Source organism: Typopeltis vanoorti, chromosome 3, assembly GCF_054136105.1.
Source record: "Typopeltis vanoorti isolate ZY-2024b chromosome 3, IOZ_Tvanoo_1.0, whole genome shotgun sequence".
In the NCBI taxonomy this organism is placed as follows: domain Eukaryota; kingdom Metazoa; phylum Arthropoda; class Arachnida; order Uropygi; family Thelyphonidae; genus Typopeltis; species Typopeltis vanoorti.
In genome coordinates, this window is record NC_143551.1 from 121,561,710 (window position 1) to 121,586,914 (window position 25,205).

Genomic DNA, 25,205 nt, shown 5'->3' on the forward strand with positions numbered 1-25,205 from the left:
ATTCTGAATTTTTCAAAATCTTTTTTGACTTCACTTTTTAATTCACTTACCAAAAAGACTAATTGGGCAGTTAACATAGTTAAATGGTCTTATCTGTGTTATTGATTAAAATCAAAGTATATATTATTATCTTGAATATTATATTTTTTTATTCTTTGTAATCAATGGCCATCTGGTGTTAACAAGAAATATTTCTATACTTTTTTCAGTCTTCCAAGATCAAATATTCTAATATTGGTTTTACTGAAAATTCTGATTCTGAATCTTCAGCTATAAATGGAAGTGAAGAAGCAGATAAAAATCCTAGTGGACAACTTATGCAGAGTGCTGATTTTAAAAAAACATCTAATACTTCAAACAAATGTGAAAATGAGAATCAGGCACAGTGTGTTGTTCAGCATTTGATTGAATCAGTAGTAAATAAAACATATACTGAATTATGTGAAAATGTACAGAATAACAATATAATACAAAACAATAGTGAAAGCCTGTGCGAACTTGGAGATAGAATACACTGTGATAGGACTTTAACTGGCACTGAGGATGATAGAACTTGGAGTACAAAGAGTGAAGAAACACCTTTCTCTTTTCCTGTGGAATCCTCTATATTGTCAAAAAATAAATGTGAAACCTCCAAAAAATTCAAAGATTCTATTATACATGAAGAAACTTCATTATTATCAACTGATAAACACAATATCTCAACCATCACAAGTAATAATTTATTAGAAAATAAGAGTAATGATTATAGGACTATAAATATGAAAATGGAAAAAGCACCTGCATTCAATGACACAAGTTTCTTCATAACCAAAAATATTTCAGTAGTAAATACAAGCTGCAAATCTGGGAATCCAGAATCTGATGAAATGTTTTTGTCCACTATTAAGCAGACTTTCTCCAAAGCCTCGGATGGTACAGCAGTGAGTAGAATTTTATTCAAGGAAAAATCTGATTCCAAAAATCATGTAATATTACATAAAGAGAGCACTTTAGTACAGGTAAGATTTTAACATACTCATGCTTTAAATATCTGTAGTACTTAGCTAAACAAAGAGTTGAAATCAGATTCAAAAAGTGATGGCACTTGTGACATAACAATTATTAGAAACAAAAATAGAAATAGGGGATATTAAAGATCCAGCCTTATTTCAAAGCCAAATATATATAGAAACCTTGCAAGTTTTGAAAATTTGAACAGAGAGTTTATGAGAATACAATCTTCATCATCAGAGTTGCCTTAGCTTGCACTACTTAAAAGACAATGCTGCCCAGGCATTCATATGTTCACCTTTTATTAATGCTTTTAAAAAGTTTCAATGGCCTCTCAGCTGTTTTGAACCTGCTTGGTTCTTATCAGAGTCTTGAAGAGGGGTAGAATCCTCATTCAATACCAAGGCAATCCTATGTCAGAGAATAGTATTTTTGATCGGTGAACTCTTGGTTTCTGTGTAATAGTAATTATCAAAGAAACAGCCATATGATTTCATTTTGTCAATGTAAAATAAATAGAAATAGGGGATATTAAGGATCTAACCTTATTTCACAGCCAAATATATGCACTAATAAAAGATGAATACATGGATGTCTGGGCAGTGCTCATATCTTTTAAGGAGTGCAAGCAAATCTACTCCACAATGCTGAGAATTATATTCTCATAAGCTCGCTGCTCAAATTTTCAAAACTTTTAAGAGTTTCTACATATATTCAATTTTGAAATAAAGTTGGATCTTTAATATTCTCTATTTCTATTTATTTTACATTGCCGAAATGAAACCATATAGCTCATATTTTGATAATTATTAGAAACAAATATTCGCAAGAGTTAATAATTATTTTATTTTAATTTTAATATAATTTTTTTATAATTTTATAATTAAGAAGCCTTTTGCATTTGCAAATTATGGTTTTAAACTTTAAACATCAACTTTATATATATATATATATATATATCATCATCATCATCAAATTCCTACCATGTACCCTCAAGGGGTGTACAGGATATGACAGTACTACCTGAAAAAATTACATCATTACTAACTTCCTATCTACAATTTTCCTCCAAATCAGTCTGTTACTTGTAAAGACTCCAACATTATCAGATCTTATATTTCTATCGTCTAAGGCACTTTGTACCATATCAATTCACCTATATCTTGGTCTTCCTCTGGGTCGTTTTCCTGCCAACCTGGCAGAGAACACTTGTTTTGCTAATCTTTCCTCTCCCATTCTATTTAAGTGACCATACCACCTGAGATTAGCTCTGCTAACGCATTCCTGGATGCTGACAATGTCAAGTTCTTTCCTAATATCCTCATTTTTAATATGATATTGCCATTGATGCCATCGGTTCACGCCTCTAATCTTTCTCAGGACTCTCATATCTGCGGTCTCTAGTCTTTGGTCAAGTGTTTTACTTCTGACCCAGCTCTCAGATCCATAAGTTAAAACTGGTTTGAACACTGTCTTGTATATATACAGCTAATTTAGTGTTCTGACTAATTTCTTTCTTATTCCATATGAATTTATTCAATTGACTTCCCACCATACCAGCTTTGCTGATTCTGTTGTCTATTTCTATATTTAATTTACCATCTTCAGTAAAAATTGTGCCTAAGTAGCTGAAATGTTTTACTTGTTTCACAGGTTCTCAATTCACAACACAGTTGACATTTTCAATGATTCTGCCTATTTTCATTGTCTTTGTCTTTTTATTGCTGACCTTCATACCATATCTATTACGACAGCTATTCAATTTAGTCAGAGAATCTTGCAGACTTGTAGCGGATTTATTTAGAAGTATAACATCATCCGCATAAAGCAAAGAGCTGACATTAACATCTCCAATTTTGATATCAGGTTTAATAATACATTCCTTCATAATGTGATCCATATAGATAATGAATAACAGAGGGGATAATGTACATCCTTGTCTCACACTAAATTTAACATTAAACCATCTTCCTGTACTTCCTTCAATTCTAACTGCTGACTTACAACTCAAATAAAGACTAAGTATTGCTTGATATAATGCCCCATTGACACCATATAACTGCAGCGTATTGAATAGCTTCTCTCTTGGCACCTTGTCATATGCCTTTTCCAAATCAACAAAACTTAAATACAGATCTTTGTTGTATTCCCATGCTTTCTCGACTATTTGTCGTAAAGTGAAGATCTGAACCTGACAGCCTCTATTTGGCCTGAATCCAGCTTGTTCTTCACCAAGCTTTTCTTCCACAATTCTTCTCAACCGTTTTTCAAGTATACTTGCATAGATCTTGCAGGAACACTCAGTAGGGAAATACCTCTGTAATTCTCACATTCAGTTTTATTTCCCTTTTTATATATGGGTACTATGAGAGCTCTACTCCAATCATCGGGAATTCGTCCCTCTGTCCAGGCTTTCTGAACTATGCAGTGCAGCCACTGTAAGACTTTTATACCACCATACTTCAGCATTTCTGGTCGAATATCATCTACTCTTGCTGCCTTTCCACATTTCAAGCCTTTGATGGCTTTTTCTACTTGAAGTATAGATATGTATTCCTGACTGCATGCCTGGTCAGTGTTTTTTTATCACTGTGCTGTCATCACTGCTTGTTTCATTTAGCAGTTTTTCAAAGTAATTACTCCATACTTCAAGGATATCTTTTTCTCCTGTTTTCATGTCACCTTTATCATCTCTAACTGCTTTTACAGCACTCTTTCCTCCATTCCTAAGCTTCTTCAACAACCTCCAGAATATTTTCCACCTTCTTGATATTTATTTTCTATATTCTTGCCAAAGTCCTCCCATGACTTTTGTTTAGCTAGTTTTACACACTGTTTAGATTTCTTACATTTGTTTCTGTATTCTGTAAGAGTAAAAGCTGACTTATTTGCCAGGAACATTTGATATGCTTTCTTCTTTTCCTTCACTGTCTCTTTAACTTCCTGTGTCCACCAGGGAGTTCTGATTTTTTTATCCTTGCACACAACCTCACCACATGCCTCTCTGGCAGAATCAATCAATGTTTTCTTCAGAGTTTGCCACTGAATCTCCAAGGGGTTTGGTTCCTGTTCTCAAGCTCTTTCATTTTTTCTTCAATAATCTTTGTGTATTTTAGTCTACAGTTCACATCTGAGAGCTGCTCAACTTTTATTCGCTTTAAAACTCTCTTACATGTTATTCTTTTCAATATGAAATTCAATTTTATCCTGCTCAAGACTAAATAGTGATCACTTCCAATTTCAAATCCTCTGTATACACTCTGGTGTCCTGCACCAGGGAGAAAACATCACTATCAACAATAACATAGTCAGTGAGACTTTTCTTATTCCTAGCCTCTTCTCTCCATGTGAATTTGTGCACATTTTTATGTTGGGACATGGTGTTAGTAATAACCAGTCCATGTCCTGAGCAGAAATCCAACAGATATTTGCCATTATTATTAGCTTTGCTCTTTTCTCCAAATTTTCCCAAAATATTTTTGTATGTCTCACAACCATTTCCTACTCTGCTATTTAGATCCCCAACAAGGACCAACTTTTCCTTTTTCATTGTGTCAGTTTGCTTTTTCTAAAGCCTCAAAAAATTCCTCCACTTCTACCTTAGTAGAACCTTCTGTGGGACCATAGGCACAAATAAGTCTCATTGTCCAGTTCCCCATTCTCATATTTTCCCACATTACTCTACTTGAGACTGACTGCCATTCAAGAAGATTAGCCTCGTATTTTGTGTTGAATACTATGGCTACTCCTTCTTTTCCTTGATTGTCATTGCCTGAATATAACATTTTGTATTTATTGCTCAGAAAGATCTCACCAGTTTTGGTCTTTTTGGTTTCAGTCACCCCTATTATGTCGATCTGGTACTTATCTAATTCCTCAGCTAGCTCCATTTCTTTGCCATTCAGGCTTCTTACGTTGATAGTACCGATCTTTAACTCTGGTGATGTAGTTGGGGTTTGTTTTCAGATATGTTCCAGTTGCTGACTTTTCGCTGTTCGCCCTGGTTCCCTGGCGAAAACCACGGGGGCCTTGTTTAACCAGGCAACGCCCAAGCCGGCATGAAATTTTGTCATGTTGTACCATCATTTTTTATTTTGGTTTAACCAATAAGAATACAATTTGGTCAGCTAAATCCCAAATTGCCAGCCCATCCTCGTTCGTTCAGTATCAAAGTAGATACCCAACAGGGTGCGCCACGAGAAGGTGAGGATTGGACATTAGGTCAGAAGCTCTGGTCGGTTCTCCGCATTCCTTTAAAGGCTATGTGGAGGTCTCCTCTCAGTTATACAGATTTGACCCGTAAGCACCCCATATATATTATTATAATTATTATTATTAAGACTCCCTGGAGGTCAGACTCATTGAGGGAGGCTGGTCTATCATACTTATCAAGAATAAGTATATTCTTGAATTCATTCACACTGCCTGCACTCACAACATCCAAAGGCAATCCATTCCAATCACGCATCACCCTCTGAGAGAAAAATCTAGCCCTCACACCCTTCTTGGTGGCCTTCATTCTCAGCTTCCAAGGATGCCCTCTCGTTCTTTCCCCAACTTTCCATAAATTGAAAAATTCCATTAATTGATATATATATATAAGGCTCGTGTACCTCATTTTAAGTTGCGCTTGCATCCTAAGCCTTTCTTCAACTGGTTCCCAAGTTGGTTGACCTCTAGAATGGGCAAGCAGAGTTTTTTCTCCCATAAACTCAAGAAAATCAGCCATACAACCTCCACTATTTCAGACAATAAGATATCAATTAATGGAATTGATATCTTATTGTCTTATGTACTAAAAGGTGGCAGCACTTATTTGTCAGTCTCTTCATCGGTTTGCTGCTTATAATTAGTGATAGTCTTAGGCCAGTTATCTCTGATTGCTTACCAATGAAGATTGAACTGCCCACTCAGTCTCCAAAAGCTAGATAAGGTTAAAAGGCTTATCCTATTTCTTATAACACACACACAGACATACCCCAGTCATACAATACACTAAGTTCCAGACTACCATCATATAGTAAATCACTGTTTTTCTTTCTTTTCTTTTTTTTTTCTTCACTTGTACAATTGTTTAATAACGTTTTTAAGAAGTCATATTTTTAATTGACATAAACAAAGTGTTTATTTACATCAGATACACAAACAAAAAATTTAGAATAATTTTTGCAAACGAAAAAGTTATTCTGAAATAGCTTGGCTTAGGACACTAGCTCCAAACCTATTTTGGATCAAGCCCCACCTCAATGCCTCAAAAATTTTGATGCCCCCTCTAGCATAATAGTCAACCAAGTTCTGAAAATATATAATAAAAATAAGTACTTCAAATAAAAAAAGAGCATAAGTAAAACTGTTTTTAATTTGACTTTCTTCAATGAATATAAATTTTATATTACACTTTGTATATTATAAAGTATAAATCAAACTCAACTTGGGAAAATAGAATCTAAGTTAATATGATCCTTAAGCTTTATGTCTGCTGCAAAGAGTTCTTGTTTGAGGTACTAATTTAGTCACTTTCAATCTCACATCCCTACAGTTTGTGATATCCAGATAATTTCTTTTTTTCAGTAACAAATCATTTACAGCACTAAAGCCACATTCAGCTAAATACATGTTTCTGTCTTGTCATAAAGCCATTGTTCCTTTTATGTTGAATAAAGTTCTAATACACTCATCATTTTGTATTTCTGAGAGTTCTTCTTGATACTGCATGGCCACAAAAGTTAAGTCTGCTAGCATTGACTGAGTTATCCAAGATGGAAAATCAAATTCTTTTAAATCAGAAAATCTGTTATTTAAATCACAGGCCATTTTGCTGAGGTGATCTGCAATAACAAGTACAGCCAATAAAATTGGTCAAATTTTTTGGCTAAAACATTCTTTTGACGAAATTCCAGAAATGCAACGAAGTCAAATATCTTAGCCTTTTTCATCGACAAGGGTCTTATTTGCTCCTTGCAAGTGTTTATTTGAATTCAGCTTTTGAAAGATATTTGTCAAATAACTTAGAAATGCTTGACCATCAGCTGTTTGTAGGAGTTTAATTTCAGGCTTGCCAATCAAAAACTCACTAAGAATATCAAATAGTTCCATGAATCTTCGCAGGCAATTCCCCTGTGACAGCCTTCTCACCTTGGCGTGATGCAGTAGTCTTACATGGTCAGCAGTTATATCCTTACAAAATTATTTGAATAGACTCTCACATTTTGCATTAGCTTTGATAGTATTGATACATTTTATAACTGAATTCAACATCTCATTTAGAACAGGTGGAAGTTTTTAGAAACTAAATTTTCTCTGTGAATAACACAATGCACAAATAATGATTCAGGATTCTCATCCTTCATTAATTTTAAATGACCATGTTTCTTGCCCATCATAATAGGAGCACCATCTGTAGCACAAGATGTAATATTTTTCATTGATATTTGAGCTTCATCTAAATAATTTTTGAGTTTATTATATATATATCAATGGCAGTGCTTTTCAATGCTTCACAGAACAACATCTCTTCAGTAAATTCACCATTGTCTTTATATCTTAAATAGGCCATCAATACAGCCTCACCATCTCTTACAGTTGATTCATCCATCTGTATTGAGAATTTCTTTGATCTCAACTTTTCAATGAGTCGTGTTTCCACATCTTTTACCATCTCATCTATTCTTTTTGCTAACAGTGTTATTGCCCAGTGGCATTCCTTTGACATCTTTTCTCCATAACTGTTTTGAGAAAAGTTGATATTGCTGGCAGGGATGGCTCGTGCATAGGTACTGCGGAACTGCAGCATCCCCAGTTTTTCTCGATATATAAATATATTTATTAATTTATTTATATTTGCTTGTAATATTTAATTTTATCATCAACAATCCTATACAAATCTCTTATTTTGTATAAAAAAATAATAAAAATCCATCTTGTAGCACTTAGGAGGACAAAGGACGCTAGCAGCACTATGTTTACCACAGTGTTATATTGCTGCATGCACAAGCATATGCACGTCATAGTGAGGTGCAAGCTATTAGCATAATGTGGACTGTCTGTCGTGCAGTTTATATGCAGTTTGCACCAGTAGTAGAGTGTTTTCTTAGTGCTTATTGTGTTTACTCCGTCTCTTTAAATATTTGGACATTACAATTAAAGACAACATTTGTTATAGTTTTTACTTTAGAACATTATTGGGATTATTGACAATTATTACCTCAGAAATGCAACCTCAAGAAATAAGTTCTGTGACAGTAGTGACTGTAAGTGAACTACAAAAACTTAAATTTTCACAGTTGACTCTCGCTGAAAAAGTTTCTATTAAAATTAAAATAAGAGGCCGTCCTTTACCTGATATTCAAATATCTCAGCCAGGAATAAGCAATGATAGGAAATACATTAGAAGTTTTAATACAGAGTGATATAAAAAGAAAAGTTGGCTATGTGGTTGTGAAGTGAAAAATGCACTATTTTTTTTTCTGTGTTTGTTGTTTGGAGGTGATACAAAATGGACAAAGGATGGTTTTGTAAATATAAATAAAATAAAAGAAAAAAAAACTGACATGAAACATCAAAAAAACATTGAAAATGCAGTTTCTTTGTGATTTTAGGAACTGTAGATATTAAACAAAAACTTAGTGAAGCCTACAGAATTTCAATTAATGAGCATAACAAAAAGGGTTACTAAAAAACTTGAAATTTTATCCAAGATAATCGACTGTATGTTATTTTGTGGAAATTTTGAAATTCCTTTACGTGAACTTGACGAAAAAGATGATTCGGTAAATCCAGGTCTATTTAGGGGATTAGTGAAGTTTGCGTCTAAATTAGATCCAGATTTAAGAAACCATTTAGAAACCAGTACGGTATTTAAAGGTGTTTCTAAGACTATTCAGAATGAGATACTCGATTGTCTTTTTCAAATATACCAAAATGAAATAAATAAGAATATTGAAGAAGCTTCATTTGTAGCTATCATGGCTGATGACACAACAGATGTTTCAGAACACTCTCAGGTAGTTATTGTTTTTCAGTACTTATTGAATGAAGAAATATTTGAATGCTTTTGGGGATTCTTTATTCCATAGAATCAAACTGCAGATGACTTAACCAAATGTATTCTAGAGCAGTTAGATATTATCCTTCAAGGTAATAGACAAAAAACTAATAGCTCAGACATTTGCACCATCGTGAAATTGATGTATTCGCATTTGCACACTCATGAAATTGATGTATTCAAAGTACATGAATATATAGCAAATTTTAAAACTGCTATTTTGGCAATAAGAAATTCAAAGTACTGAGAATCCTTCGAAGACGCTCACTGCTGAATCAAAGGAAGTATGTGACTGCATATGTGTTGATATGGAGGAAAGGTATTCCTTCACTAAGAAAGGGTACGTTTAAGCAAAAGTTGAAGAATTTTATAATAATGCACATTTCTCATTGTTATGCTCACCAACTGAATCTTATAATGAAAAATGCAGGAAGTGTTATGCGGAACTCATGAATTTTTTTCTCCAATATTATGGCTCAATCAACATTTTCTCGAGATCACTACAACGTGTAACAATTCTTCATAAGCATATAAACGTCGCCATTCCATGCCCATCTACTACAAGATGGAACTTTAACATACGCACTGTGAACAAAGTTTATGAAAATTTGCAAACCGTTAAAAAGCTGCCTTGCTGAAATTCAGTCAACATCAAATGCAAATCAAACTATTTCAGAAGCCACAGGAATTTTACACTAAGTAATGAAAATTTCATGTTCTGGTTGGAGCTTTTTCATCAGATAATGCTTCATGTTTAAATAATTTACAATCAAATGCAATCTCGTGAAATTTATGTATTCAAAGTACATGAATATATAGCAAATTTTAAAACTGCTATTTTGCAATAAGAAATTCGAAGTACTGAGAATCCTTCAAAGACGCTCACTGCTGAATCAAAGGAAGTATGTGACTGCATACGTGTTGATATGGAGGAAAGGTATTCTTTCATTAAACATTTAGTAGCTGCTAAATTATTTAACAAGGATAAATTAGCTAATTTTAAGAATAAATTGCCTACAGAAAAAATAAAATTGACCACTAAAGCATATCCCATGATCAACAAAGAAAAACTTGAAACTGAACTTCGAGTATTCTACAGTAGACACGACATGCATGATTATTGTGAATTAATTGACTTGTTAAAATTTATAACAGAAAATAACTTAGATTGTGTTCTTAGTGAAATTACTGTATTAATAAAAATTCTCTTGACAATTCCTATGACTACATCAGAGCCTGAATGCTGTTTTTCAACATTAAAGAGAATAAAAACGTTTCTGAGGAGCACTATGAATCAGGAGATTAAATGCGCTTGCAATAATTTCAACGGAGAAAAAATTCTTCAACAGTCACACAAACATTAAGGAAAAAGTTATTGACCTTTTCGTTTGAAACAAAACAAGAAGAATGGATTTTATTTTTAAGTAATTTTGAATTATACTAAACTGTATAATTGTATTGATAATAAACAATATTTTTTCATGAAACAAAACAAGAAGAATATATTTTATTTTTTTAAGTAATTTTGAATTATACCAAACTGTATAATTTTTTCGATAATAAACAATATTTTTTCATGTTTAATTTTTTTTTAAAAATTTTACCATAATTTTGATATTTTATCCAAACACGACACATATACACTGTACTTACAGTGTGTATGTATATTTCGAAAGTGCAGCACCCCATGATTTCAAGCCACAAGCCGCCACTGATCAATGGCTTAATTAAATCCTCCTGTATATAGTATGAATTTTTGTTGATTTAGCTATGAGCAGAGTAATTTCATAACTAGCTTCAAGAGTACAGTTTTGGATAGCAGTTCGTACAGATTACAATGAATCTATTGTTGATCTTTTCTCAAACTTCTCTTGTAGAGACTTAAATTGGTTCAAATCATAGTTCACATAACCGCTATGTTTCGCCTTCAAATGTGCTTCAAGACGATCTTTTTCATTGATTCGTTGATCAAACAGTGTTTGCACAGTAAACAGGGTGGTAACTGTTCATCCTGAGCAGTGGGTATGAAACGAACTTCAAATATTCATCTGAATACTAACGAACTTTTTTTCTTGCTTGCACTATTCATTTTATGCATGGGGTTAGCAACTGAAAGGAAAAAAAATAGGTTTGGAAAAAATGTTTGGATTATACAAGGCCATTAATGATTTATAACATGTATTTATTCTACTACAAACACATATAATAAATAACAGTTAAAATAATAAAAAAAAGTAAAATTTTAAAAGCCTACCATCACAATTAGAGAAAAAGAAACAACAAAATATGAGATTTTATGTTTGTTTTCAACTGTCAAATGAACCTAATACAATTATGGCAAAGTGTTCATTTTATTTAAATTGATAGTAGTGCAAATTTTGGGTAACCAGAAAACTAACAACATGTAAAAATGTTACATAAAAAAATTAAGCAAACTTGCCTAGTTATTTCTTCAACAAAAACTGCACAAAGTTAAATTGGCATTGTTTACTTTTCAGAAGTGGCAGATGCTATGATATGACATGACCATAACACACTTACACTGCCAAGTATTTATGTTGCCTGCTGTACTAGTGTTGCCAGCTTTTTTTTTCCTCCGAAAATCAGGGTTGCAACATCGATCATTTTCTGCCAACAATGGTGATTTTTTGACTATATTGGTGATGAGGTGATGAATGTAACATCATTTTCTAATTGCTCCCCTTATGGGGTATACGGCTCATGTTGGGAAACAGTGGCTTAGGGGAACACGCCAACCAGTTTTTTCATCAACCTACAATATTAAAAGTTTTTTCATTTTGGCAATAATATTCTGACATTTACAGATAACTGTAGTATTAACTAGTGTAGCACTGTTCACTAAGAACTTTATTTTTGTTTGTAACTACTGCTAGTGCAATTAGTTTACCATGCAGGCTATCACAGTGTTTGATACAGCAACATCACTAAATTTAATCATTTTAAGTATGTAAAATAGTTATAAACAGTTTATAATTCCCAGAAAAACACTAAATCACAAAGAGATTTATGCTTATCAACAAAAAGGCCCTTTCTCTTTATAAAATGCTTCAAGTAGATACAGTTTATCTTTCACTGTAAAGAATTCATAAAGAACAAAAGAAATAGTTTATAGTGATAGGTTTCTACAATGAAATTTCCTTTATTGTCACTTTGATATTATGAAACTAATGAGTTTTCAGCAGTTTATTATAGTGGTCTAAAATGGTCTTTGCTGTAGTGTGAGCTGACTATAATTGGAATGACTGTTATCAGATGATCATTCCTATCAGAGTATCTGTTATCAGTTTATAGCCAGATAATACAATTATCATCATCAAATTCCTGATATGTACTGAAGCTGTATTGACAGGATATTACTACATGATAAACTTACATCATTACTAACTTCCTATCTACAATTTTCCTCCAAATCAATCTGTTACCTGTCAAGACTCCAATATTATCATTCTTGTGTAGAGGCTTAAGTGCTGTGAGCACATTATGTTGGAGGTTTAATGGATTTTTTACAACACTCAAAAAGAATTAAAATAGAATTTAATACTTCCTATATTTCGTCCTAGTCACTAGGACATCTACGGGATTACAAAGACAATTAATGTAACATGCACACAAAAACTTATAATACTAAGCCCAACCACGTGGGTGACAATAAAGTCCTATCTAGGTGGAGCGCCCTCTAAGGGAAGTAGTAGGTGGCCTGGAATGTAAGGTGGGACCTCTGGTGATGACTGTTTCCCAAATCTTCGGAAGCTTAATGCAACCGTATTTGTTAAGATTTGGTTGGTTTCTGAGATCTGCTGCTGCTTCTAAGAAAAGTCTCTCTTTCTTGAATTTGCTGTGGTGGAGCATGGTGGTTTTCTTCCATGATACTCTGTGGGTGGTGTCCAAAACATGGTCAGCCAAGCCTGAATGGCCATAGTTGTGTTTAACGATGTATGACTTGTGTTCCTCCAGGTGGATGGATGCTGATCTGCCTGTCTGTCCAAAGTACGCAAGCTTACAGGAACAGGGTACTTTGTAAACTCCAGGCAGAGAGAGAGGAGGGAGCTGATCTTTCGTAGAACGGATAAGGGTAGCCAGTTTGCGGTAGGGCTTATATGCTGTGTGTAGGTTATACTTTTTTAGTATCTTGGCTATTTTTTCCGAAGTGCCACGGATGTAGGGTATGATGATGGCATTTTTAAATTCTTGTTGATGAGGGGAATGGGGGAGGAATTGATTATTTTTTTGATTCTGTGTTCGCTGTAGCCATTGGAGAGGAAAGTTCTGTGTATGTGGTTAAGCTCAGTAGTGAGGGCGGTTCCACTGGAACAAAGATTGTGGGCTCTCTTGGTAAGGGTTTTAATGATGCCATATTGTTGTGAGGGGTGGTGGTGGGAGAGTTTGTGAATGTATCTGCCTGTGTGTGTGGGTTTTCTGTATACAGTGAAGGCAAGTGTATCATTAGGCAGGCACGTGACTGAGGTGTCTAGGAAGGGTAAACAATTGTTCTTTTCCTTTTCCATAGTAAACTGGATTCTTGGATGTAGGCTATTGAGATGACCGAGGAAGGAGTCTAACGTGTCTGGGCCATGAGGCCAAATAGAGAACACATCATCTACATATCTTAGCCAGATAGAAGGTTTGAGTGGGGCTGAGTCTATGGCTCGTTTTTCGAAATCTTCCATATAGAAATTGGCAAGGGGGGGTGAGAGGGGGGGGAGCCCATGGCGGTTCCCTCTATCTGCTTGTAGATTTTGTTATTCCAAGCGAAATACCCAGAGTTGATGGCGAAGGAAAAGAGATCTAAGATGTCAGAGGGAAAAACGTTTTCTAAGAGAGATAAAGTGTCAGTTAAGGGAATATTGGTAAACAAGGAGGAGATATCAAAGCTTACTAATATGTCTGTATTATTCAAGGTTAAATTTTCTGTGAGGGCTTTAAAGTGGGTCGAGTTTTTTATATAGGAAGCTGAATTTCCGGTGAGGGGGGACAGAGAGTTGGCCAGCTGTTTAGACAGTCTGTAACAAGGTGCATTGGTGGCATCTACTATAGGCCTGAGTGGGGAATTAGGTTTGTGGATTTTTGGTAAACCGTATATTCGGGGGGGACGGGAGCGGAAAGGTTTAAGTTTTTTCGTGACGTCGGGAGGTTACTTTTTTAAGTAAGATTTTTAATTTTTTAACTTGAGTTTTTGTGGGGTCGTGTTCTAGCGGGATGTAGGTAGCGCAATCGCGGAGGATAATGTTCATTTTACGATTGTATTCGCTGGTATTACCTTTATCCGCTCTGGTGATGACGATACTTTTTTCTTTGCGTAGTTTCTGGAGAGCCATGCGTTGGGAATAAGATAAGTTACTTTTTGGAGGCGAAGAACAGAAAGGAAAAGAACAATTGTTTACCCTTCCTAGACACCTTAGTCACGCGCCTGCCTAATGATACACTTGCCTTCATTGTATACAGAAAACCCACACACACAGGCAGATACATTCACAAACTCTCCCACCACCACCCCTCACAACAATATGGCATCATTAAAACCCTTACCAAGAGAGAGCCCACAATCTTTGTTCCAGTGGAACCGCCCTCACTACTGAGCTTAACCACATACACAGAACTTTCCTCTCCAATGGCTACAGCGAACACAGAATCAAAAAAATAATCAATTCCTCCCCCATTCCCCGTCCCTCTCGTCAACAAAAATCTAAAATGCCATCACCATACCCTACATCAAGAAAGAGAGACTTTTCTTAGAAGCAGCAGCAGATCTCAGAAACCAACCAAATCTTAACAAATACGGTTGCATTAAGCTTCCGAAGATTTGGGAAACAGTCATCACCAGAGATCCCACCTTACATTCCAGGCCACCTACTACTGCCCTTAGAGGGCGCTCCACCTAGATAGGACTTTATTGTCACCCACGTGGTTGGGCTTAGTATTATAAGTTTTTGTGTGCATGTTACATTAATTGTCTTTGTAATCCCGTAGATGTCCTAGTGACTAGGACGAAATATAGGAAGTATTAAATTCTATTTTAATTCTTTTTGAGTGTTGTAAAAAATCCATTAAACCTCCAACATAATAAATCCAATATTATCATATCTTATATTTCTATCTTCTAAGGCACTTTTTACTATCAATCCACCTATTTCTTGGTATTCCTCTGGGTCTTTTTCGTGCCAGCATGGCAGAGAACACTTCTTTTGCTAATCTTTCCTTTCCCATTCTGTTTAAGTGACCATACCACCTGAGATTAGCTCTGCTAATGCATTCCTGGATGCTAACAATGTTATAATTTTCAGAATTAGAACATTGAGAAAGTTTTGTTAAATTAGTTCTTGTGCAAGACTACTTGAGGAAAGATTTTTCTCCCTGTTTTCATTATGTTTTAATTGACAAAATAACATGGGGAAAAAAAAAATATATATATATATATATATATATTGCTATAATTGGACCATTTTAATGGCAATATTGGGTCATTCCAAATCATCAGGGGCTGAAGCTGTATAATTTTTGATTTTTAGTAAAGCATGTTATTTTATCACCCTGTTCCATATGTGGAAGAAAAATTTTTTTTTAGATTTTTCCAGGAATTATGGTCATCTGTATTTGGAAGATCCACAGAATTTTCAGTTTCAGAGGGTCTAAAATCATTTCTAAAATTAGCTGAACTACATGCAACTTTTCTATATAATTGTTACAGTCGAGTGGGGTCCGATTGAATATGATAAAGTCAGAAAATATAGCAGTACAACCAACGAAGTCTAATTTATAGAACATGTTCTGCCTCAACATAAATACTTTGATTGGGTGATGTGCAGAAAGCTCCATAATCCCTAATGATTGATAAGACCATTGCAAGCTACTCTGCCTTGAAGAACTGCAATCTTGGGATCCATAATCCAGATTTGAACATGCAAGTATGCAATAAAAGTGAAGCGATGAAGTTCAGTCCCTGCACCCCATTCAGTAGAGGATAGAGTGCAAAGGAAATTCAGTGCTCTCTTGCACTTTTCCTAAGTTGACAAATGTGTGCAAGGAATGTGAGCTTTCTGTCAAAGATGAGTCTTAAGAACTTGGCTTCTACTGCTGCTACTCGAATAAAACTTTGTCCAATTCTTTACTCAGGATCTGGGTGAAGAGTGCGTTTTTTGACAGAAATGTACAAAAACACTTCTTTTTCTGCTGAAAATCTGAACCCATTACAAAGAACTCATAAAAGGACATTTACAGATAACATTTACACTGGATCCAGTTAATTGTTGACGTTGTCTTTCAGTTGCTCTATGTTATTACAAAAGATAGTGAAATCATCAACATATAAAGTAGGGGTGTTCAACCTGTTGATTGCGGAGCGATTTTTGGTTGATTTCTTGTGTATTCCTCCTTACTTACAAATTTAATTAAAACTGAAAACATAATATTTTATTTATCATTTTGTATTATTTTGAATTCGCTTTAAGTGTATTGCTATTGTTTATTTATTTTTCGTTAAAATTGTCAAATCAGTAATTTTCTTATAAGTCCAGGTAAATGAATTAATTTGGATCAGTGGAAGTCAAACAGCAAGCCGAGTGAATACGATTATAAGCAAAGTGTAAAAACTCGATTGTAGCTTAAATATTAATTATTCCAAAGCACATTACATCGATTTTTTACTTAGGTTAAGTCCCATGTGAATATTGTAAAAAAATAAACTTTGTTTGTCTCGGTAAAGTTTGTATTAGATGTTTTTGTAAATAACTCTTTTGAAGCTAACTGTATATACTGCTTTAATAAGAATATGTTAGAGTGTTATAAACAAAGGCAATGTTTTTGTCACCGAAGCTGTACATGGCGGCATTAGAAAAATTGTTATTGAAACTTGTATGTATGAGAAAGGCTTGCAGGCACTAAGTGTAAACATCTCCGAAGTCAGTCAGAAAGAGTTCAGACAGCTTTCCGATGGCTGGCAACTTACGATCAAAAGAAAGCGGAGGAGAATAAAAGGCATGCTGAACTTGAAACTTAAGATGAAAAACTCACTGATTCTTTGGGGGTTGCCAAACTTCATGTGAGATCTCAGAGGAGGCTCTGAAGCAAGCAGAAGGGGTCCCGGTTCCAGAATTGCTGTCAGAGAGGAGGCCATCCGGTCCAGAGTCGCCATCAGAGAGAGACTTCCCGGATCCACGTTGCTTGAGAGAGGAGTTTCCCAGCTTTCAGAAAGGAGCTTCTTGGTTCGAGACATCACTAGAGAGAGAGACTACTTCTAGGTCACAGACAAGGTTACAAATTGCCTTAAGAAAGAGTTCCAATTGCCGGAGAAAAGTTTCCAGGCAAAGTTAATATTGGACATTCACCAGTGTGTTGCATTTTCATTACAGTTTGATGAATCAAATGACTTCACTGATATTGCTCAGTTAATGGTATTTATTCGCATGGTATTTCAAGATTATTCAAGTAAAGAAGAACTTCTGAAAATTATACCATTATTGGGAAGGACTAGAGGAGAAGACATTTTTTCAGCATTTGATGAATTTGTGAAACAACACAAACTTTTGCTTTTTAAACTTGTATCTATTACTACTGATGATGCTCCTGCAATGATAGGTAATAAATCAGGCTACATTTCATTATGTAAAAATGATGACAAATATCCAGATTTTTAATGTACCACTATATTATCCACCAACAAGTGAATAATACAGTGATTTTTCTGTGTTGTAAAAGATTAAACACTAAAGATGTTTTGGATATTACATTTAAAATTGTAAATTCTGTTTACAATTTTAAAGAAAAGCCCTGCGGTGGTTATTTAAATTACAGACAGATGATGATGATAGGGAACTTCTGTTGTACAATAATGTTCACTGGCTCAGCAGAAGGCAATTTTTAGAAAGATTTCTTGTATTAATTAACGATATAAAAAATTTTCTTGATGAAAAAGGAGATATTTATCCACAATTGAGTGATAAAAGATGGTTGTTACACTTATCATTTTTTGTAGATTTCTGTACGAAATTAAGCAATTTAAATTTAGAGTTACCAAGGTGGAGATAAAAATTTAATTGACATGTTAAGTCAATAAAATCTTTCCAACAATACTTACTTTTATTAAAGAAAAATATAAATGACCGCAAATTTAGACATCTTCCATATGTATTAAAATTTTTTGAACAAAATCAAGAAATCTGTGGTGTTTCGGATCGACTACTTGTCAGAATCCACTTTTTCAAATATGACCGTCATAAAAATCAATTAATAAACCAAATTACAAATGATCATTTGGATGATTGTCTGCAATTGGCCACTTCTTCATATCAACTTGACTATGAAAATATTGTGAGGTCCAAACAATGCCAAATTTCACATTAACTTTTTTTTTAATCAACCAGCATTTCCTGTAATAACTTGTGAGTTTGTAATCAATCTGTTGTTTTTTCTAACTTTGGTTTTCCAAAATAGAGAAATAAATATTTCATTCCAATATTTTTTTTTTTTTTGTATTAAAATAATTAAAAGTGATAAATAAATTTTTAAATACACAAATAAAGTTTTTAATTGTGTGGGTTTTTTTTTAGTTGTTTATTTGTGCATAATCAGATATCAGGTTGGGGGAACGTGATCTATATAAGAGAGTAGATCGCTGAATAACTTATAAGAGAGTAGATCGCCGAATAACTTTTTATAGAAAAGTAGCTCACGTAGTAAAAAAGGTTGAACATCACTGATATAAAGCATTGCCTACAAGTGGAAGGCAATGTAACACTTTTTACTTTGAAAGTAAAGAGTGTTACGCTTAAGACAGAACCTTGGGGAACACTCTCTTCTTGATGATATGGTCTGAGTAGTATACTTTCCACTCGGACTTAGAAGTCTCGGCTAGACAAAAAGTTTTTAATAAATACAGAAAAGTGTCCTCTGAGACCTGGGTCATAGAGTTCTTTTAGTATGTCAAATCCTCTGGATGTGTCATAAGCTTTTACTATGTCAAAGAACACTGAAATCAGATGTTTTCACTTCAGGAATTCATTTTTAATACATTAAATTAAAGATGCCAAAAAATTTTATTTTTCTTAATCCTTTATCCAAGTGCATGCAAGCAAAGTTTGTGAGCATATATACAGCTAATCTACTTGTGTAGAGACTAGAGACTTCACATTAATTGCCTTAATATCTCATAACGCAAAGCACACATCCTTTCAAGTGTGCATAATTATTATTATTATTATTATTCGTGACACGGCCAAGGAGTCCGAAGACTCATCGCGGGAGGACACCTACAACTGTCTCCACTACTACACCGAACCTATACTACGAATCATCTCCATCAATGCCATCTACCGCCCACCTCCACCACTACCACAACTAGTATTTTTTATCTGTAAATTGCATGTGTTCTGAAGGGCCAATTTGTCTGTATGTTTGATAAAAAACCCGAGTTTCCGGGAGAAAAAACCCTGCTACCTCCATATGAGATCAGCTAACTCACCTTCGATTGAAATTGTCCAGATAAAGATTCGTCGCAACTCGATGAGAATCGAACTTAGGCCTATTCCAATTGAAGGGTGCAATGGTCCTTCCCATAATGCTATGCATTATGGGGAAAGGCCAATATCCAGATTGGTTTTGAGCTTTATTAAGATCTAATCAGTGGGAGCCAGACCTAAAAGAGATACAAAGGTTAAAGTAAGTTAATGTAAAGTCGCTATCTTCTGTATACAAGTAGCTTAGTCGTGAGATACTTTATGTGCAAACTTTGTTTGCTTACACTTGGATAAATGATTAAACAAGAATATAATTTCTTGGCATCTTTAATTTTATTTATAACAAAGTGAGTAAACTTTTAACAACTAGCTCTAATCCGGAAAATTTTAATAATAAAGTGACACCTTTTCACTAAGTATATATGGGAAATATATGGTTTTTGTTTCATTATTTCAACCATGGTATCTCTTCTGGTTCTTGCTCCCACTGATGACATTTTAAAAATGTTCATCTTTGGGTTTGCTTGCTTCTTAGGGAATAGAGAGGCTGCTTGATGGTGTGTTTTGTCTGTTACTGAATGGAGCCACTGCTGAGTTTTTCCTGTACTGGAATGATTCAGGTCAGGAGGGATGAGTTTAGTAGTGATCCCTTAGGGCAGAGGTGGGCAACCTTTATAAGTGTGTGTGTGTATGCGCCATAATTGCCATATCTTTTGATGCAAACTTTTCTCACATGCCAACCGAAATTTTGGGGAACATATTATTTGGTGTCTTTTTATTATTGGGAAAACCTTTTCAAATAATCAAAAATCACACTAGAGTAGTGAAATCAAAGAATATTGTAAGGATGATTATCATAAGTCATGTGTTGAATGAATGAATGTAGAAATTAGTGATGGAATTTTTACTTAAAATTCCTTCAACCCTGTTGATAGCATGGATATTTTTTATTTGCCTTTAATTCTTACTGCCACATACAGCCACACAATTTAAAGATGCAATTTTTAACATTAGCAAAAGAGTAAACAATAATTCTGAATTTTTCTGTTTTTGTTTTTTTATAAAGATCATTCAGACATAAGTTTTTCCAGTATATTAGCGCATAATTTCAATCGTTTTACTTGAATAACGCACAATAAAAGAAAGTAAAATTAAATATATTCTTTTATTAATTCTTAAGAAAATCCCTTATGAGTAATACATAAAAATTACAGATAAAATAAAATGTTATTTTGCCTACATAATATATTAACCAGAAGTTAATCTTTGCCATTTTTTTTAGCAGAACACATCAAATCAAAACTAGGGAAAGAAAAATAGTGGACGTTTTATTCATTTAGCATCAGTGAGACTTATGCTGCTTCATCACTGATAACAGATAATTTATATCGGGTTTATATTTTAGATATGCATGCACTACTAGTTTCATCTGTAAGGCTATACTATCATGAGACTTAACAAAGTTCATCACTGAGAACAATGATTCACAAGAAAATGTAGATGCAAAAATGGATAGCAATGCTGTTGCAAGGGTTTTTAAACATACAAAATTTCTGGAATAGTATTCCAAATCCTTAGTTCCTGGTATTTTGCACTTCTCTCTGTTACTCATGTCTCTAAGCACTCATTTTCAGTATTTTCCAAGAGAACTTTGAGGTCAAGAAATATATGCCTCCAAATTGAGATTCTTTGAAAATCAATCAACTGCATTTGAAAATCATGATTATTTATCCACAGAAACACCTGCTAGTTTAATTCATAATTCACTTAATGAATTTTGCACTCTCTTCTAATTCTCTAAACTTAACAAATCTTAGAGAGAACTGCTTAGTAGTTGACACAATGACTTTTAAAAATAACTTTTGTAGACATTGGTGGTCTGTTTTCTTTTCATTCTTTTGGAGACTGATACATATCTAAATCTCTCACTGTCTACATTAAAAGCTCCTAGTTTCATTTCAAATGCCTTTATGTCATCAAATATAACATTCAATCTTACCAGAGTTCTGTAGTTTAAGGTTCATCATCATCAAATTCCTGCCATGTACCCTCAAGGGGTGTACAGGATATGATAGTACTACATGAAAAAAATTACATCATTACTAACTCCCTATGTACAATTTTCCTCCAAATCAGTTTGTTACTTGTCAAGACTCCAACATTATCAGATCTTATATTTCTATTGTCTAAGGCAGCGCTTCCCAAACTTCTTTGCAAAAATTAAAATATTTCACTGCCCCCTCGAAAAAAAATCGTAATAGAGAGATATGTTATTATAATATTTATTGTATTTATATTCAATACAAAACATACACAGTGAATATTGCAAAAATCAAATGCATATATTACATTTTTTGCCTCTTACCGTTTGGTTCTGAAGACGATGCGGGCTGTTATGGTAAAATATGAAATACTGTCCCTTTTTGTGAGTCTGTTTCTGCTTCTTCTGATTGTTCGCAGGAATTTTTTTTTTATTTTTTATCAGCCACTTATCAATCTCAGGGTTAAATTTTGTAACATAGAATAGATCAAATAATATCACCACTTACCGATACTGGCACAACACAGACTGATAACATGAAATTAGTGAATATTACCTGAATAAGGGAATACCCAGACCAGGAACATTTTTCTCTTTTGTGGCTTTTCTCCCTTTAAGGTAATTAAGCCTAACACGAAACAGACAGCAAAGGCAGGTTATTAAAACGTGCATATTATGATTGGTGCGGTATTAACAAAAGATCGTGCAACCGAGGGATAAAAGCATAGCTGACAATTGAATTGAAATGCTAACTCTCTTCAACCAAATTCCATATGTGAAACTGCCATAACATTCATTATATGTATATTACTTAGTTTTAACACTTTTACAAATTTTAACATGTTCTGTTGAATTTTATTGCTGCCTTGGGAAATCGAACTCACACACATCTCATTAATAACAATAGTTTTTAGTTAGATACTGTGTTTGCCCATGCAACATATGGTTTTGTTTCAGTATGAGAGGACATGTGATTCATTAATTAGTGTGTTTTTATCCCAGTTGTCTCTAATTGCACTATTTGTTGAGAAATATATTACACAGACTCCTCATATTCACTGGCATAATAAAAGTACTTGTTTTTATTGCTTCTGCAGTATAGTGGCTGTTAGGAAGGGCGTGTTGTTTACCACTGCAAGCGAGTTACTATCTCCCCACATGAACTTGTTTAAACTTTTTTTTCATGTGTGAAGTATATGCGAAACTTTTATTGGTAACAGAAAACTAGCTCGGATGACAGTGATAATATAAAACGAGTTATGATATGTATATAAAGTCAATATCAACAGTCCCTGATTACGAACGCGTGATGAAAGGGACAGGAAGATTTGGAGCTTCCCTGGAGAGCATTCGAAGTAAATACAATTAACCACTGCTCTGAAATGAAACATACGAATAAGCAATATTTACTAATATTCATTAAGCGCTGAAATACGCAGGAAGCAAAGTTTGTGAACCAACACCAATGTGTGAATTTTTCCATTAAAATATAAAAAATAACAAAAAAGAAATAATAAATAATAAAAGTTAAATACGTTTCTTTTAAAATAAAAAAATCTACTTAGTCTTAAAACATTTTAAATTTGTTTTCATTATTTCACGGCCCGCCTCAACAAAACCTACGGCCTCCAAGGGGACCGCGGCCCACAGTTTGGGAAGCGCTGGTCTAAGGCACTTTGTACCGTACCGAATCAATCTATATATTGGTCTTCCTCTGGGTCGTTTTCCTGCCAACCTGGCTGAGAACACTTGTTTCATTAATCTTTCATCGCCCGTTCTGTTTAAGTGACCATACCACCTGAGATTAGCTATGCTAATGCATTCCTGGATGATGACAATGCCAAGTTCTTTCCTAGTATCCTCGTTTTTAATATGATATTGCCATTGATGCCATTTGTTCACTCCTCTAATCTTTCTCAGGACTCTCATATCTGTGGTTTCTAGTCTTTGGTCAAGTGTTTTACTTCTGACCCGGCTTTGTTCCATTGCCAATTTATTCAATTGCCTTCCTACCATACCAGCTTTGTTGATTCTGTTGTCTATTTCCATATTTAATTTACCATCTTCACTAAAAATCATGCCTAAGTAGCTGAAATGTTTTATTTGTTCTACAAGTTCTCCGTTCACAATACAGTTGACATTTTCAACGTTTCTGCTTATTTTTATTGCTGACCTTCATGCCATATCTATTACAACAGTTATTCAATTTAGTCAGGGAATCTTGCAGACTTGTAGCAGATTTGTTTAGAAGTATAACATCATCTGCATAAAGCAAAGAGCTGACATTAACATCTCCAATTTTGATATCAGGTTTAATACCACTTCATAATATGATCCATATAGATAAAGATGAGATAATGTACATCCTTGTCTCACACCAGATTTAACATTGCACCATCTTCCTGTACTTCCTTTAATCTTAACTGCTGATTTTCAACTCAAATAAAGACTAAGTATTGCTTGATATAATGCCCCATTGACACCATATAACTGTAGCATATTGAATAGCTTCTCTCTTGGCACCTTGTCATATGCCTTTTCCAGATCGACAAAACTTAAATACAGATCTTTGTTTTATTCCCATGATTTCTCTACTATTTGTCGTAAAGTGAAGATCTGATCCTGACAACCTCTATTTGGTCTGAATCCAGCTTGTTCTTCACGAAGCTTTTCTTCCGCAATTCTTCTCAACCGTTTCTCAAGTATATTTGCATAGATCTTGCCAGGAACACTCATTAGGGAGATACCTCTGAAATTCTCACATTCAGTTTTATTTCCCTTTTTATATATGGGTACTATGAGAACTCTACTCCAATCATCGGGAATTCATCCCTCTGTCCAGGCTTTCTGAACTATGCAGTGCAGCCACTGTAAGACTTTTATACCACCATACTTCAATATTTCTGGTCGAATATCATCTACTCCTGCTGCCTTTCCACATTTTAAGCCTTTGTTGGCTTTTTCTACTTGAAGTATGGATATGTATTCCTGACTGCATACCTGGTCAGTGTTTTTTTACCACTGTGCTGTCATCACTGCTTGTTTCATTTAGCAGTTTTTCAAAGTAATTACTCCATACTTCAAAGATATCTTTTTCTTCTGTTTTCATGTCACCTTTATCATCTCTAACTCCTTTTACATTCCTCCATTCCTAAGCTTCTTCAACAACCTCCAGAATATCTTGTCACCTTCTTGATATTTATTTTCTATGTTCTTGCCAAAGTCCTTCCATGACTTTTGTTTAGCTAGTTTTACACAGTGTTTTGCTTTCTTAAATTTGTCTCTGTATTCTCTAAGAGCACAAGCTGACTTATTTGCCAGGAACTTTTGATTTGCTTCTTCTTTTCCTTCACTGCCAGTTTAACTTCCTGTGTCCACCATCGAGTCCTGATTTTTCTATTCTTGCAGACAACCTCACCACATGCCTCTCTGGCTGAATCAATCAGGGTTTTCTTCAAGGCTTGCCACTGAATCTCCAAGTGTTTATGCGCAGAGCTTGTAAGCAACTTTCTCATACACTAAAATTGTAAACAACTTTTCTATGCCCTCATATAGAGCTATTATATAAAGTTCCGGTGGCATTGCCATTGTTTTTGACATTCTAAAATATTCTTATTAAAGGAGTAAATACAGTTAATTCCCATAGGGTTATTTACAA

The 25,205-nt window shown here is 34.3% G+C and overlaps 1 protein-coding gene across 1 annotated transcript in view; it reads left to right on the forward strand.

Moving 5' to 3' along the window:
• LOC150108525 (uncharacterized) overlaps positions 1–25,205 on the forward strand; it is a 190,126-nt gene that overhangs the window by 161,196 nt on the left and 3,725 nt on the right. Inside the window, exon 11 of the mRNA XM_090390479.1 lies at positions 210–1,001. Within this exon, the coding sequence (XP_090246605.1) occupies positions 210–1,001 (792 nt within the window). The remainder of the gene's footprint in view (positions 1–209; positions 1,002–25,205) is intronic.